General features: G+C 39.8%; 2 protein-coding genes across 2 annotated transcripts; both read left to right on the top strand.

Annotated features, from left to right (window-relative positions):
- The first annotated feature begins 1,796 nt into the window (after positions 1–1,796).
- On the top strand, positions 1,797–10,826 carry LOC135584258 (kinesin-like protein KIN-5B). Its single transcript, XM_065159342.1, has 24 exons — positions 1,797–1,910; positions 2,040–2,251; positions 2,526–2,655; positions 2,756–2,911; positions 2,995–3,332; positions 3,419–3,557; positions 5,972–6,069; positions 6,158–6,314; positions 6,386–6,455; positions 6,538–6,614; positions 6,708–6,761; positions 6,833–6,913; positions 6,994–7,105; positions 7,186–7,272; positions 7,358–7,533; positions 7,614–7,775; positions 7,863–7,970; positions 8,078–8,236; positions 8,310–8,393; positions 8,492–8,697; positions 8,784–8,885; positions 8,974–9,083; positions 9,177–9,328; positions 10,301–10,826. Exons 2-24 carry the CDS (start codon positions 2,076–2,078, stop codon positions 10,508–10,510), a joined length of 3,144 nt encoding a protein of 1,047 aa, XP_065015414.1. The 5' UTR covers positions 1,797–1,910; positions 2,040–2,075; the 3' UTR covers positions 10,511–10,826.
- Positions 10,827–12,928: 2,102 nt separating this feature from the next.
- Positions 12,929–13,947, top strand: LOC103992147 (myb-related protein MYBAS1). Its single transcript, XM_009411745.3, has 3 exons — positions 12,929–13,119; positions 13,196–13,325; positions 13,385–13,947. Exons 1-3 carry the CDS (start codon positions 12,975–12,977, stop codon positions 13,794–13,796), a joined length of 687 nt encoding a protein of 228 aa, XP_009410020.2. The 5' UTR covers positions 12,929–12,974; the 3' UTR covers positions 13,797–13,947.
- Positions 13,948–14,610: the final 663 nt, after the last annotated feature.

Here is a 14,610-nt window from a genome sequence, read left to right on the forward strand (position 1 = left end):
GATGGTACCATATCCCATGTCTAAGATGGAAGAATAAGTAAAGGCACCTAAGTTGGGGAGGTGGTTGTGCCTTTTGAAGGGACAAGCTTATGGCCTAATTTAAGACCTTTGATTTGGTGCCTTTCTTGATGACACCTTCCATGCATGAAGTGGTCTCCTCTGCCGTCTCTCATTCAACCCCAATACATAGGGAACCAACACTTCCGTGAAGACGCAAAGGGAAGAAGAAGAAGGAGAAGTCTCACTTGTCGAAGCAAAGGTTAGGTTTTAGTATCCCTCAAGACGAATCACCGAGGTGTAAATAAAAATATAGCTTGTTTAGTAGGGTGTGATGATGACTTGGTTTAATTAAGTGGAAGATGGTGACTGCTTAATGACTAAAGGATGTTGAGGTGTCCCGGTTATTGCTTCTTCCTGCATAACTTCATTATTACAGCATTGAAGAAGGGAAGAAAAAGCTAATGGACATAAAAAATTTTATATAGATCAATAGTGACTTTTGTCCCAAGATGAATTCTCGATCTTCGTATATGACAGATTCTTAAAGATATATATTCTTGAATGTGAAGAAGAAAGATATAGGAAGAATTAAGAAGAAAAAAGATAAAACTAAGAATATATTTATAATTGTCTAGCTAATATTTTTGGTATAAATTGATTTTAAATTTTCATGTAAGTAGTAGATTTTGATAAATAATCATGCTAATATTAAAATAAATAAATTTAATACACCATCGTCAAACCAAATTTATGTGATCAGATGGTAAATCCTCAATCTTCAAGAATTGACTATGATATATCATATAATAAATGATTAATCTCTATTTTATTAAAGTTATGATAAAAGAAGAAGAAGAAAAAGCAGATATTATTCACACTTGGCATTGCTGCATATAATACACACGAAGGTCAAGAAGTGACGAGATGAATTAGACACACGCTTTCCTCTCCATCGTCAAGTCAGGTGCATCATTTCTACACAATTTTAAGATGACAACTGCACTCCAATACAAGACGCAGACAGGAAGTAGGATGGAGGATTGTAATGAGTGCTAATGATGCGAATCATTAGCATGTGAAATGAGCCAAACTGAAGCCTTCATCTTAATTTTAGCTCCATCATAACTCTCTCTCTCTTGATTTGAGATGCTAACTTGTTCCTGGTGGTAGGTCTTTCATGGAGCAGTCACCAAACTACTATGAAGCCTTGACTATGATAAAAGGCATTTAGATTGTAACCTGAGTTATCTTTGAGTTAAATTACTTCAATTTGGTAGAGTTTGTTAACCTAAAGAGAGCTCCGCTTTGGTACTTTTTTAGGACTAAAATATCTTTGAAGACGATGATATATTAGATTTTTTTTATCAAATTTTAATATATTTTTAAGGACGTGAGTCAGCTTAGTTAATAAAGACTTTGATAGTTTTCCGTAATGTTTTGAGATCAAATCCATCTTTAACATTTATTTATTTTTTATATTAATTTTTTTTAAAGACTATTAGGTTTATGTAATTTTTATTTTAATTTTTTTTGGAGTCGACTGAGTTAAAACTTCTCTGAAACGTACGTATGAAATTGCAATTTGTTAGGGTTCCAATTCAAATAAATAATCAAATTAAAGGGTTTTCTGTATAAAGGACCTGAGCACGAATTACTCCGCCGGCTCCTTCTAAGCCCATCCTTCCATTGGTGGTAGTTCAATAGCTAATTTGTGTTATCCCAATAAATATGTCCACTAGTCGTTCGCCACGTAGACGACATGAAACTTGTTACTTGGTTCCGACGGAGCGATAGAATCGTTGTCTTTTGAAAGTTCAAATTTTTCGCCGAAAGCCCTCCAAAATCCCGAGTCCAGATCTGCTCGATCCCTTTCCCCATTCTCGAGCAGAGCTCGGATCTCCGGCGATCAGGTAAGAATTCTCGAATGCTCCATCGTTTCTGATTCCGGAATCTTGTGATTCTTTCTTTCTTTCTCCTAAATTGTTCTTAAGATTGAGATTGACGGCTTAATGCGCTCGTGTGATTGGTGTGTTTTTTAGGATTGCGGAGAGGAGAGGCTCTCTGCTGCTGGAATCATGTCCGTGACTCCCAATCGGAGATTCGGGTTTCCGTTACCCCCGACCCCGTCTCCTTTTCTGACCCCTCGCCCCGAGAAGCGGCAACTGGACCTCAGGTGGGCTGACGGTGGCCCGACCTCCAACCGGCATGACAAAGATAAGGAGGTCAATGTTCAAGTCGTACTCAGATGCAGGTCAGTCGTTTTTGTACTCCTTTCGCGCTATCCTGTTGGGAGATTAGATCTTAGAATCACAACTGCTATGAATTCTTCATAGTTGCTTGCGGTTTATGACTAAGAGATGCTTTCTTTTGGTTCATGTGTCGTGTGGTTTATGGTTCGAGGGCGATGAAGCTCTAACAGGCTTACGCCTTTGGTGGAACAAAGAGAGTTAGATCTTTTTCTTTATAGATCTTCTGGCTTTGTTGATGGTTTTTGAGATCCAATTATTGAATGGACCACCTAACAGGCCATTGAATGATGACGAGCAAAGGCTGAATGTTCAAAAGGTGATATCTTGTAACGAACAGAAGAACGAGGTGACTGTCATACAAGGCATGATCAACAAACAAGTCGATAAGACATTTACCTTCGACAAGGTATGCCAGATTTTTGTTCCTTTTTTTTGGCTTACTGACCAATTAAAGTGAAACAATGGCTGTCGTCTTTCATTGGTTTCCTTCTTTCTTGTTTCGGCAGGTGTTTGGACCTAAAACTCAACAAGGAATGACATACGTCCACGCTGTTGCACCACTGGTCAATGATGTTCTCGAAGGTTTCAACTGCACTGTATTTGCCTATGGTCAGACAGGCACAGGAAAAACTTATACGATGGAGGGAAGTACAAAGCCTAAGGTAAATGATACTGATCCAAACTTGGTTTGTTTAAATTAGGAGAACTTGAACTTGTATGCCAGGGATTGCTTCTTTGAGTATAGGGTCAACATCTATCGGTCGATGCTGGAGTGATTCCAAGAGCTGTCCGCCACATTTTTGATACTTTAGAGGGCCGGAAGGCCGATTATAGTATGAAGGTAACCTTTCTGGAGCTGTACAATGAAGAAATAACTGATCTGCTAGCTACCGAAGAGCAAACTAGACCTGCAGAAGATAGACAAAGGAAACAAATCTCTCTTATGGAAGATGGTAAGGGTGGTGCAGTTATAAGAGGTTTAGAAGAGGTGGCTGTCTACAGTGTCGATGAAATTTACAGCCTCCTAGAACGTGGATCGGCCAAGAGACGGACAGCAGATACTCTGTTAAACAAGCAGAGCAGGTGCCCTACTGTCTTTTTCTGATTATTCTCCAGTGGAAGGATTTGCATGGAGTAGTCAGCAACTTGGTTCCCTTTTCTTTGGGCAGTCGGTCGCATTCAGTCTTTTCTATCACAATCCATGTGAAAGAAGCAACCATAGGAAATGATGAACTTATCAAGTGTGGCAGGCTTAATCTTGTAGATTTGGCTGGCTCAGAAAATATATCCCGTTCTGGTGCAAGAGAGGTAACTACTTTCACTGAACTCCATCTGGACTCAAAACAAAATCTTAGTTTTGCTCCAAGTTATCTATTACATTATAATATGCGGGAGATGATAATTCAGTCATCTTCTTGTATCATTGAATACGTAGCATTATGTCCTGATTACCTTCCTTGCTTTGTTCTCTTATGTGTGATTATTTATAGCTGATTCAACTGTGATTTTCTGATGAACTAAGTTGTTGCTTGAAATGGGTTTTGTGAATTATTTTCGTCAGATCATGATACATGCTTGAATTTGAGCTGACTATATGCTTGTGAAAGATGTCCTCATTTTAATTTATGACTTCATACTACCAACAAGCAACTCTGATCTGCAGATAGGGTTCTTTTGAGCTAATATGTCTTCTTTTTATCCTTAAGGTACATAATGCGTCAGCTAATATTTCTTCTCGCATGAATCATTACTACCTGTTGATTATATCCTGTTCTGCATGACTTGGATGTAGCACATGAGTCAAACACAGACTGCAGATTTTAGCTGTTTGCTTGCAGTCTTTTTGGGCATCATAGTGATCCCAAATATAAGGTACAAACATCTTACAGCAGTAGATAGCTTATGAATATTGTGTAAAACAAAAGATGTTTTTTTTTTAAGGATTGCAATTGTCTTACTAGTATGCAACTGCTATGCTAAACGCAAGCTTGTAAAAGATATAGGAATGCATTCAGGAGTTTAACTTGGTGCATGTGCAGTTTACACTCGAGATTAACTAATAAAAGTGCAACTATGTCAAATAATGAAATTTCCACGTACAAATGATATCTATATACGTTCAAGGACTTACACAAGTAATATACATCAGTTATGTGTAGATAAGTATTTAAATGCTCCAAAAAGTGGTTGCAGCTGCAGTGATCAAGGTTTTGTATAGCACAATGTGATGGATATATAAAACTAGGGCCTACATGACCATCCATGCAGACCCCATTATAGAACCATGTATGTAGCATTTAGTACTTTTGGAAGGCTTAGTCAAATACAATGTTTTCAGAAGCTCAAATTGTAACCATCCCTCATAAGATTCTCTGGTTTTAATGATGTCTGCTTGGGTGCCTGCATCATAAGACTTGTCAGAAGGTGTGCACACTTATTAGATGTATTTCTATTTTTTATGTTCCTTTTATTGATTTGTCTTTGCTTTCTATATTCATATATATATAAATACATATATATACACATACACACACACACACACACACACACACACACACATATATATATATATATATATATATATATATAAAACAAATAATCAGAAGGGTTTAATTAGTTGAGCCAGGGAAGAAGGACATCGTGACTCCTTTTTTTAATCCTTTTCTTTTTTTGCTGCCACCTTATTGTTCCAACTTTGTCCTTGTTTTCCTGTTCTTTCTTTCTTCTTAATTTGTATTCTCTTTGCTCGTGGAGAAATTGTCTTTTCTTGAACTTGTATTTTGCTTTCTTGTTATCCCTGCACTCCAACTGTTTGTTCTCTTTCATTGTTTTCCTTTTTGTTATATTCCTTTTTTTTCAAAATATTAGCTTGTTCCTCTTTTTTTTTTTTTTAAATCCAAATTCAAAAGGATGAGGTTCTTTGATTACCTGAATGTCAAAGAAAATAATAACAAGAGCATGGCAAAGGATTTGTTAAGCCTTGCCCAAATCCTCTCTTGTCGTTTCTTGTTGCACTAGGCAAATGGTTTTATCTGAAACCAAGATCAAGAATACTTTTGTTACAGTAGACTTGTGGTTCATCGTGTCAAGGGTTGTTTAGGATGAGTGCCAATCAAGGATGAGAATCTACATGGAAAGAAAAGTGAAGGGTGTCAAAGCCTCAGAAGCAAGTCCCCTTTGGTGCTCAGGGTAGTACACATGCAAGGCAGTGGCAGAGATTCCGCAGAGAAAAAGTGCAAGATAGGTGGGAACAATAAATGAGCTGGAGAGGACTTGACTGATTGGAATATGCTTGCATGTGTTGTGCAAAGACCAAATCCATGTCGGTGGGCTTAGGCGCGTCATGGTCAGAAGGTGGGTGGCTGGCGGAAGCACTAGCCACACTGAGTGTTCTCGTTACAGTTTCCTGGCCGCTGGAGATCTCGCCAATGGAGGGATAGGATAAAGATAGGTGACAAAGACTTGTATTTACTTGTCTATATTTGCAAAATCCTTAGTGAAAGGTAGACAATGGTGCTAATTATGTCTCATTCTTTTAAAAAGTTCAGCTAAGTTGGGTCAGTTTAAATTTTTTGTTTGATCCAATGCTTTGTACCATTATCACTTTGTCTTGCTTAGGTTGTAAAGGTAATATGATACTCAATCTATTAACTATTTATGGTGTTTTAGTTGTTGGCATCATGAGTATCCCTAATTGCTAGATATATGGATGACAATCCTAGGGCAGAGCAAGGGAAGCAGGAGAGGTGAACAAGAGCTTGTTAACACTTGGTCGTGTCATAACTTCGCTGGCGGAGCATTCTAGCCATATACCTTATAGGTTTGGACATGAAATCTTGAGCTTCATGGCGCTTTTGTACAGTTCCACTGCTGTTCCGTTTGTTCTGAATGCAGCTAACATTAAGCAGGGATAGTAAGTTGACAAGGTTGTTAAGGGAATCTTTAGGTGGCAGAGCAAAAACCTGTATAATAGCAACAATATCTCCATCTGCTCACTCTTTAGAGGAAACTCTAAACACCCTTGATTATGCATGCCGTGCGAAGAACATCAAGAACAAGCCAGAGGTGTGATATTGGTGTGTATCTGACATCTAGTTCTCTTATGTATTTACTAAAGATATCCATTTCTTTTGCAGGCAAACAAAAAATTTTCGAAGTCTGTACTTCTGAAGGATCTGTTCCTAGAAATTGAGAAGTTAAAACAAGGTTAGATCATGATTTGTTAGTTCAACAATCATATTGTTTGTTGTCATGGATACTTATCTTACATTTGATTGATCTAGCATAGATGTAAGAGCGGCAAGGGAGAAAAATGGCATTTACATTCCCCAAGAAAGATTTTTACAGGATGAGGCGGAGAAGAAGGTGAAAATCTTGTTTTTGATATTTTGTTTTTGGTCTGATATGTAGCCATCGGTTATTTTGGTTGCTTGTCAATCTAAAAGGATGCTGATACAGGCAACACATGAAAAATTAGACGTTTTGGAGTTTGATTTGGATCATGCACGAAAGGTATGCTCTTAATTAACTTAATAAGACTCTTTTTTTTTTCTGCACACAGATATAATCTTTCATTTTGACAGCAAGCTGACAGATTTCAAGAACTTTACCATGCTGAACAAGAAAGGAATCTGGACTTGGAAAGCAAACTCAAGGAATGCAAGGTGAAATGCTTGCTACTTAGTTGATTGCTACATTAATAAAACAACATATTAATAAAATTGCCCAAAATTTCCTTTTTTAGACAAATCTTGAAGAGAACAAGAAGGCCTATCTGGAGTTGCAAGAAATTTTAATGAGAAGCAATCTGATGCTCAAGGAAAGGGAGTATATCATTTCAAACCTGTTAGATTCTGGTAAGTCAGCTAAAGAAGTCTGGTCGATTCAGTATAAGCAACTGCCTCCTGAGTCATTCAACTTTTTCAATACAAAATAGAGAATACTATTCTTACACGTGCAAAGGTGCTGCGGAGTGATCTGGAAATTGCATCAGAGGACATGTCGCTCCTCTTTGCTAAAATAGGTAAGTACCATTCTGTCTGCTTAATAAAAAAATATGTATGGACTATCTTATATTTCTTAATATGATAATTTGTTCTTCTCTGTAGAGCGGCAATCTCAAATTGAAGCAAAAAACCATGGCTTGGTTGTTGATTTTGGCTCTGAGCTTGATGAGAGTCTCAAAACATTACATAGGATGGTGATAGGATCAATTTGTGAAAACCATGAATCGTTAAAATCCATGGAAGAATATGTTAGCTCATTTGTTGCAGCCAAATGTGAGGTAACATGTGAAACTATTAGTTTATGTATATATTGAAGGTTTGTGTTACTCAAGCTTTTTATTACATATGATATTTTCAGGCAGCCAAATGCTTGGATTTGAAACATGAGAGACTTAAAAGCATATACAGTTCTGGTATCCTGCATATGAAGGAACTTGCAGGTGCGCTACAACATAAAGCCTTTTCAGACCTAGAAGAAACTAGATCAACAATGTTTGCTCAGATGATCGCTGTTGAGAATGTATGAGGCGGATATAATATATCATATTTTATAATATGAATATGTATGCCAAGCCTCAAAATACTTCAAACTCTCTGTACCCTGCAGTTTCTTGTGACTGTTGCTTCAGAGGCTGAGCAGGTTCTGCATGATATTCAAATATCCCTGTCTGAACAAAAGGATTTGCTGGATTTTTTTGTCCAGCAACAAGCGACGGTATAGACTCTTTTTTTGACACTGTATCTTGATGGTCATCTAACTGCTTGACCTTTAAATTTTGTAGCTCTTGCTCCAGACTAATTTATATTTCCTGAAAACAACAGGGATTGCAAAGAAATCTTGTTTCGACAGAAGCCATCTCCAAGACAACAATTCATTTCTTCCATGAATTGCAGAGACAGGTCTCCAAGCTTTTAAAGAATCTTGAACATGACCAGTTGGAAAAATCACGCCGCCTAGCTGCATTTGAGAAGAACTTTGTGGTAAATGATAATTATAAAATTAGCACACCAGGTTAACATAGGTCTTTCAAATTGATTCAGGTTTTGTGTTCAGGATTTATCTGCTAGAGAAGACAAAGCAGCATTTGAAAAAATATCTTTGATATTTACAAATTTGATGAAATTAAAATTGCAGATGGTAAGTATTCTTTAGTTTGTGAAATGTACACAATTGGAACTTGATATAGTATAATTAAATATGACACCGAGATAACATTTCTTGTTAACTATGAGTAGGTGTCTGAGGTTTTAGGAAATGTGGATGACACAAATGCTGAAGACAGTAGGAGGCAGCAGGTGGAGGTGGCCAACATGCAGCTAACATCTGATAATGCCAAAAAGTCATGGATCAATTACATAGAAAGGGTAGAAAGTCAGATTCAGGAGGATGCCGCTTCAATCACGAAGATCGGAACGACAATGGACAACGTTTTTCAGAACTGGTGTGCTTCTGAGATTTGGTTTTTGTTGTACTGGAACTTCAGCCTTCGTAAGAATACTGCCACATGCCCACTTCTTTCTTGTGCAGTTCAATAAAAGTGGGTCAGTCTTTGCATCATTGGAAGAACATTCAATCAACCATAGATCACATGCACAAGGATTCAACTGCAGAAGTTGATTGTTTTGTAGTGTAAGTTGAATTAACCATAAATGGAAGTTTCTGTTTACTAAACTTTTGTGTAATTTTTATCTGTTGTTATTTTTTGTTCTTCTGATAGATCAAGGAACCAAGAAAGGAAAAATATTTTTGAAGAATTCACATCAGTGGTCTCTGAAAACAATGTGCAATTTGACTCTGAAACCAGTGATCTCCAGGCAGCCGCTAAGAGTAATTATATTCACTTAAAAAGTAGTTTTCAGGTTTCAAGTCTCCTTTGTCCTGTTTTTCATATGGCCCATTGCCACATGTTTTGAATTGCAGTGTCACTTGTATTGGACCATGAGGTTATGGAGCGCATAGAGTCCACATCAACCATGTGCTTTGACCATCTAAAAGGTTTGCGGGATACTCATAGTGAAAATGTTAAAGATATCAGAAGTTTGGCAGACAAATGCCTTCTAAGGGAATACACGGTATGCCTTTTGATTCTTTCCTTCAATTTATGGTTGTACTGCTACCAAATCCCGATCTCTTGAATTGTTGCAAGTTAAAAAATTAATAAAGATGTTTTTTTATAATTTGAGAAAAGAATTCCATTGGATGCTTCAGATTATTTATGCCAATTCTTAGGGGTGCTTAGGTTCTTAGTTTCTATGGGTCTATGGACTCCCTTTTACATGTGGAAGATAAGACTTTTGAGTCCTAAATTTATTGAAGAAGTCCATGCTGAAACAGAAGCACTAGAAGCAGGGTCCAGTAGAACAATGTTGCGGTCCATCTAAATGATGTTGTTGGCTAGTGTCATTCCAAATTTAAATTTGAAAAAAAGTGAACTTATGTTGACACGGCAAGCGATGCATTAACTGCTTTTTATTATATGATATCTGGAGTACTCATTTTATGAAATTCTAGTTGTGTGGCAGTGTTATGCAGATTAGTTTTTTATAGTTGAAAAAAAGTATTTAGAAGTAAATATTGCAGATTCCTAAATAATTAATCAATTAAGTCGTTGTTTATGATATGAAATGGAGAGAAATTGGATGTAGTTTTTCAGATGAAGAGAGAAAAATCTGAGAGAGGTCGTAAAATTACATTTCATTGGTTGACTCAGATGATAGGATTAAACATGGCATTAGATTGGATTAGACATACATTATTCAAACGCTGTGCAGTGTTTTCATATTATGCACCAGTTTGTCGTTTAATCCTTCTGTCGACTCTGTTTTCACATATTTGTACAAGATATTAACTGCTGCTAAGTGTTCATCGTTAACGCTCACTAATAACCAGTGTCATTTAGTCCTTCTGTCTGCATGTCATTGCTTCTATTTTCGTTAGTTTCCTAAAATCTGAAGTTTGGATTTAAAATCTTTGAGCTAATAAGTTAAGAGGTCTGATAATTTCTAGTAAAGTAGGTTCTCTGATGTTAAATTGCTTCCTGGCAGGTTGACAATCCAACTAGTCTTACACCCACAAAGCGTTCTCTCAATGTTCCGAGTTTAGCATCCATTGAAGAACTAAGGACACAGTTGGAAGACCCAATTAAGCATGATAGGCGGGACAGCAAACTAAGAGAAGCTGAAGAAAAGCAGCAGCATGTCTGTGTACCTATGCCAACCCCAAGAAGCCCACTTACGCCCATCAACTCATTATGAGCAGACAGCCGATTAAGCCCAATTAATCAACCTCATTCTGATTAGTGCTATGCAGTCAACAGCAGTGCAAAAGTTTGGCGACTGGGCATTTTGTTCGTTGACCAAAATTTCTTTGAGAATCTGTATATTACCAAGTTCGCTGCCATGTTGTAGCCAGATCAAGTCATCTTGACAAATCGGCGTGATGTAATACTGTTGTCTTTAATTAATGCTCTAAAACTAGTGTCATCAACATATTGGCTTCTTGTAGCATTCTATTTCACATGTTCTACATCGATCTAATGAAGCGAAGGGAAGGGATGATGCTGTTAAGGAATTGCTGAATCGTTCTTACATTTCTAGATGCTAGTGTTTGCCACCAGTTCTTCAATTACTCGCAGCCTGTGTTGCACTTGCGCATTAAACTTGGTTAGCAAAATTGAAGCATCGCAGCTTACTTCGATCGTCGTGTGGATGCAATTGAAGCAGAAGAGCCAAAGCATCTCAGTCTGAGACGGCAGATCGTTGACGACGGCCAAAGCACGCCCAGACTCTTCCCAAGGAACACAGACTTGACGGCTTTCCGTGGACTATGCCATCACGTCAGTGGGGATGTGCTCACCAACTATTAAGGATAGAAGACTACGAGATCTCGTCGCCTTTTCCTGTGCATATGCTCTCGTTTGTCTCCGTAGTGGGTTTGGCGGAGTCAACGCCTTGTGACAATGCAGCTTCCCATGCCGTGATCTCTAGGAATAATCTCTCCCCATCGAGGAACTATTGCCGTGGCATTCGTTTTCACATCCCTGACCTGACTCCACACCATTGCGTTAGCAGCAAAGCAAGGTTTAGATTGAAGGAGACAGAAAGAATTGATGTCTCTTTCCTTCACTTGTACCCATTTCTCTCTATCCTGCAGCAAAGGCAACAGTTCAAAAGAGATGCACTTGCTAACTCTCTACGAAGCATATACATGAAAAAGAAGAGTAAGTAAAAAAGCTTATCTTGTCTGTCACCAACAAAAACTCGTGCTGACTGCAATGGTCGGGGTAGAGCCACGGCAAGTCGGCGAGGAAGGCCAAACCGCTGAAGGTGATGGCAAGTGGTGGCGTCCACGCCGCAGTACTGCCACAGCTTTTGGCTGCCGCCACGCACTTCCGCAAGTGGAGCCTCGATGGGGTTCGTACCACTCTGCAGCACTTCTTATCGCTTCTGCATGCGCTGTTCTTCGTCTTCGAGGATGCTCGCTGCAGTCCGCACAGTGCGTGGGCAAAGTGTGTACGGCAGCACCTGCCGATCGACTCCTCGATGCGAGCAGTAAGCGGCTCTACTGTTTAAAGATGACCACATCATGCAAGACGAAGAGACCTCAATCGGACAAAAATGAATCAAACGATCCACGGGCTCACGATGAGATGAACTAATACTACAGCTTTCACTGGTTGCGTTAATTAAAGGATGCTGGTGTAAACAACTTTAAGCCTTGGGCCCGACGTGGGTTGGTTCTGGTCCGGATGATGGGGGATCTCTCTGAGACATTCCTCGAGACTGCTGAGGTGGTCGATTACGATGTTCCGATCGGGACGAAGTCGCTATTCCCTCCGGGAAAGAACTCCTCGCCTATGCGTTTAGTGGGTGACCTCCGCCTTCGCACCTGCACAAAGGTTGGGTTGGGGAGCTTGGTCCGACCCTTCCGACGATCAAGTTAGTGAATAGTCACGATGGGTTTTTTTTAACTAAGTTCTCTCTTCTTTTTTCCCTCTTCCCTCGGAGCACGAGGGTTTTTATAGTGAGAATTACCGTTGCCTGATGTGCCTGCCCGTAGGGAGCAGGATCGTACTTCTGATAGTGTCTGACATTGTCTTTGGTGTGACGTGAGGGATCGAGCCCGAGCATGGTGTTAATGTGCCTTGGTAGACGTTCTGATCCGCTTTGATCAGGTGCCTTATCAAGTCAACAGAGGCGTGAGGTGTTTATCTGGGACAGCTAATGTCACGCAAGTCTTATTACAATTATTACCCTGGATAAATTATAAAGTGACTTACAAAAAATCCATCAATCACTTGTCGATCTTAATTTTAATAAACTTTCGATGTGAGTTTAAATTAAATTAAAATATTATAATTTCTTTTAAATAATAGATAGTTATTTTTCTTATACTAAATCGATTCTAATGTTAATTGTATGGGATAATTAATTATTAATTTTATTATACCAAAATTATTGATTTAAAATATTTAAACTAAAATTCAAAATAGTATACGTATGCGAAGCTAAATCAGAATGTTACGATGATATACTTATAATCCAAAATTATATTGATAGCCTCATACATTATTATTATTATTATTATTATTATTATTATTATTATTATTATTATTGTTTTATATGTTGGATACATATTTGCAGCACTATAAATGACTCCGACCAAAGGCCTCGGGAATCGACAGAAGAAGAGGAGGGGGCGGGAAGTACGAGCGCATACATGCGCAACTCGGTGATGGTGCCGCCTGCGATGGAAGCGACGCAGGCGAGGAAAGGGCCGTGGACGGAGCAGGAGGACCTCCAACTGGTATGGTTTGTGCGCTTGTTCGGTGAACGTCGTTGGGACATCTTAGCCAAGGTGTCAGGTTTGAGCGGTGGCGGGGGATAGGAAGGCCCAGAAGGGCAATCTCGTGTTGTGCGTTAACCTGCTTGGTGTTGTAGGCCTTAACAGGACAGGCAAGAGTTGCAGGTTGCGCTGGGTTAATTACCTTCACCCCGGCCTCAAACGCGGCCGCCTGACGCCCCAGGAAGAACGCCTTGTGCTCGACCTTCATGCAAAGTGGGGCAATAGGTCCGACTGATCTCTCCTCTCTCGATCCCAAACTTCAAGGCTGACAGGTTTGCTCGTAGGTGGTCTCGCATTGCTCGGAGGCTCCCAGGGCGCACGGACAACGAGATCAAGAACTACTGGAGGACGCACATGAGAAGGAAGGCACAAGAACGGAACAGGAGCGCATGCCCCTCGCCCTCTTCGTCGTCCGTTGATGGACCGCAACTTGGGATCGAAAAGCCTGGCGGTGCGAGCGTTGCAGGGGGCAACTCCTTGATCTCAGGGCTTGGGGTGAACGATGAAGTCGCGAAAGGATACACCATGGATCAGATCTGGAATGAGATAGCTGCATCGGAATCGGCCAGTGGGTTGAGCTTCGAAGAAGAGCAAGACTGCCCTCCAATGCCTTGTTCCATGTGGGGAGTAGATGACGAAGACACAAGGATGCTGAATCCCATGCCTCTTCTTGCTTTCCCTTGTCATGAATTCTGATATGCTACATCTACATCTATGTAAATTTGATGTGCTACCCTGCATCCATCATCCGTGTTTCATGTGACAAAGATCAGTCATCTATTGTAGAAAGTCAAAGTCCCCTCCTCTGTTGTCTACATATATCAAAGCTCGTTCTACTTCTTCTTCACTGAAAAATCATTCTCTCTGTGTCAACAGTTTCTCTCACTCCAATGAGAAAGAAGAAGATGCATTAGGTTAGCAAAGATAATGAAAAGTAGCAAGCAGCGGTTGGTATGATAAGGAATTGGTCTGCTGATCAAAGAGCCTCTGGCTGGCGGCCATGAACCTTGTTGCTCGGGTGGTAGTGCTCCCAGCGTTATCTTGGAGGGAGGACGAGATAAAGCTAATGGTGGACCAGTCATCGTCGTCATCGCCAGAGCAGGGCAGACATCTGATTCGTTAGAAAGGTAGCAGAAATGAAGAGTCTCCATCACCCACTCCCATCACTTTCCTCGGTTTCGGCCCCGCGGGAGGAACCCAGCATCGTGCATCTATTCCCCCGTCGCGATCGAGCACACCGTTCGGCACAGCCGCCGTGCTGTTCCACTACAAATTGGACGTCAGTGATGTCGATGTGTGAAGACATGTTGATTGTAATCGTCCGCCGACGCGTACAGGGATTTATAATGCGATGGAGGTTTATCCCAAAATATTGTCTTTGGAAATTAAGAGATTTAACCTGAGATCATGTAAAACCTATATCCAATAATACCCCAGTGCTTACGTGGATTCAACTAATGTATTTAGTCAACAAAACGTTTCTTGCTAAGAACGTACCCAGGGTTTTTTA

The sequence above is a fragment of the Musa acuminata genome, chromosome BXJ3-7 (assembly GCF_036884655.1).
Source record: "Musa acuminata AAA Group cultivar baxijiao chromosome BXJ3-7, Cavendish_Baxijiao_AAA, whole genome shotgun sequence".
Taxonomy (NCBI): Eukaryota; Viridiplantae; Streptophyta; class Magnoliopsida; order Zingiberales; family Musaceae; genus Musa; species Musa acuminata.

What these genes read in the sequence shown, in the direction of transcription:
- LOC135584258 (XM_065159342.1), top strand. Translation starts at nt 2,076, where the DNA reads ATGTCCGTGACTCCCAATCGGAGATTCGGGTTTCCGTTACCCCCGACC. An exon ending in AGACATTTACCTTCGACAAG is followed by an intron (nt 2,656 to 2,755) that starts GTATGCCAGATT and finishes TTGTTTCGGCAG; the next exon opens with GTGTTTGGACCTAAAACTCA. An exon ending in ACATCAAGAACAAGCCAGAG is followed by an intron (nt 6,315 to 6,385) that starts GTGTGATATTGG and finishes TTTCTTTTGCAG; the next exon opens with GCAAACAAAAAATTTTCGAA.
- LOC103992147 (XM_009411745.3), top strand. Translation starts at nt 12,975, where the DNA reads ATGCGCAACTCGGTGATGGTGCCGCCTGCGATGGAAGCGACGCAGGCG. An exon ending in CATCTTAGCCAAGGTGTCAG is followed by an intron (nt 13,120 to 13,195) that starts GTTTGAGCGGTG and finishes TTGGTGTTGTAG; the next exon opens with GCCTTAACAGGACAGGCAAG. An exon ending in CATGCAAAGTGGGGCAATAG is followed by an intron (nt 13,326 to 13,384) that starts GTCCGACTGATC and finishes GTTTGCTCGTAG; the next exon opens with GTGGTCTCGCATTGCTCGGA.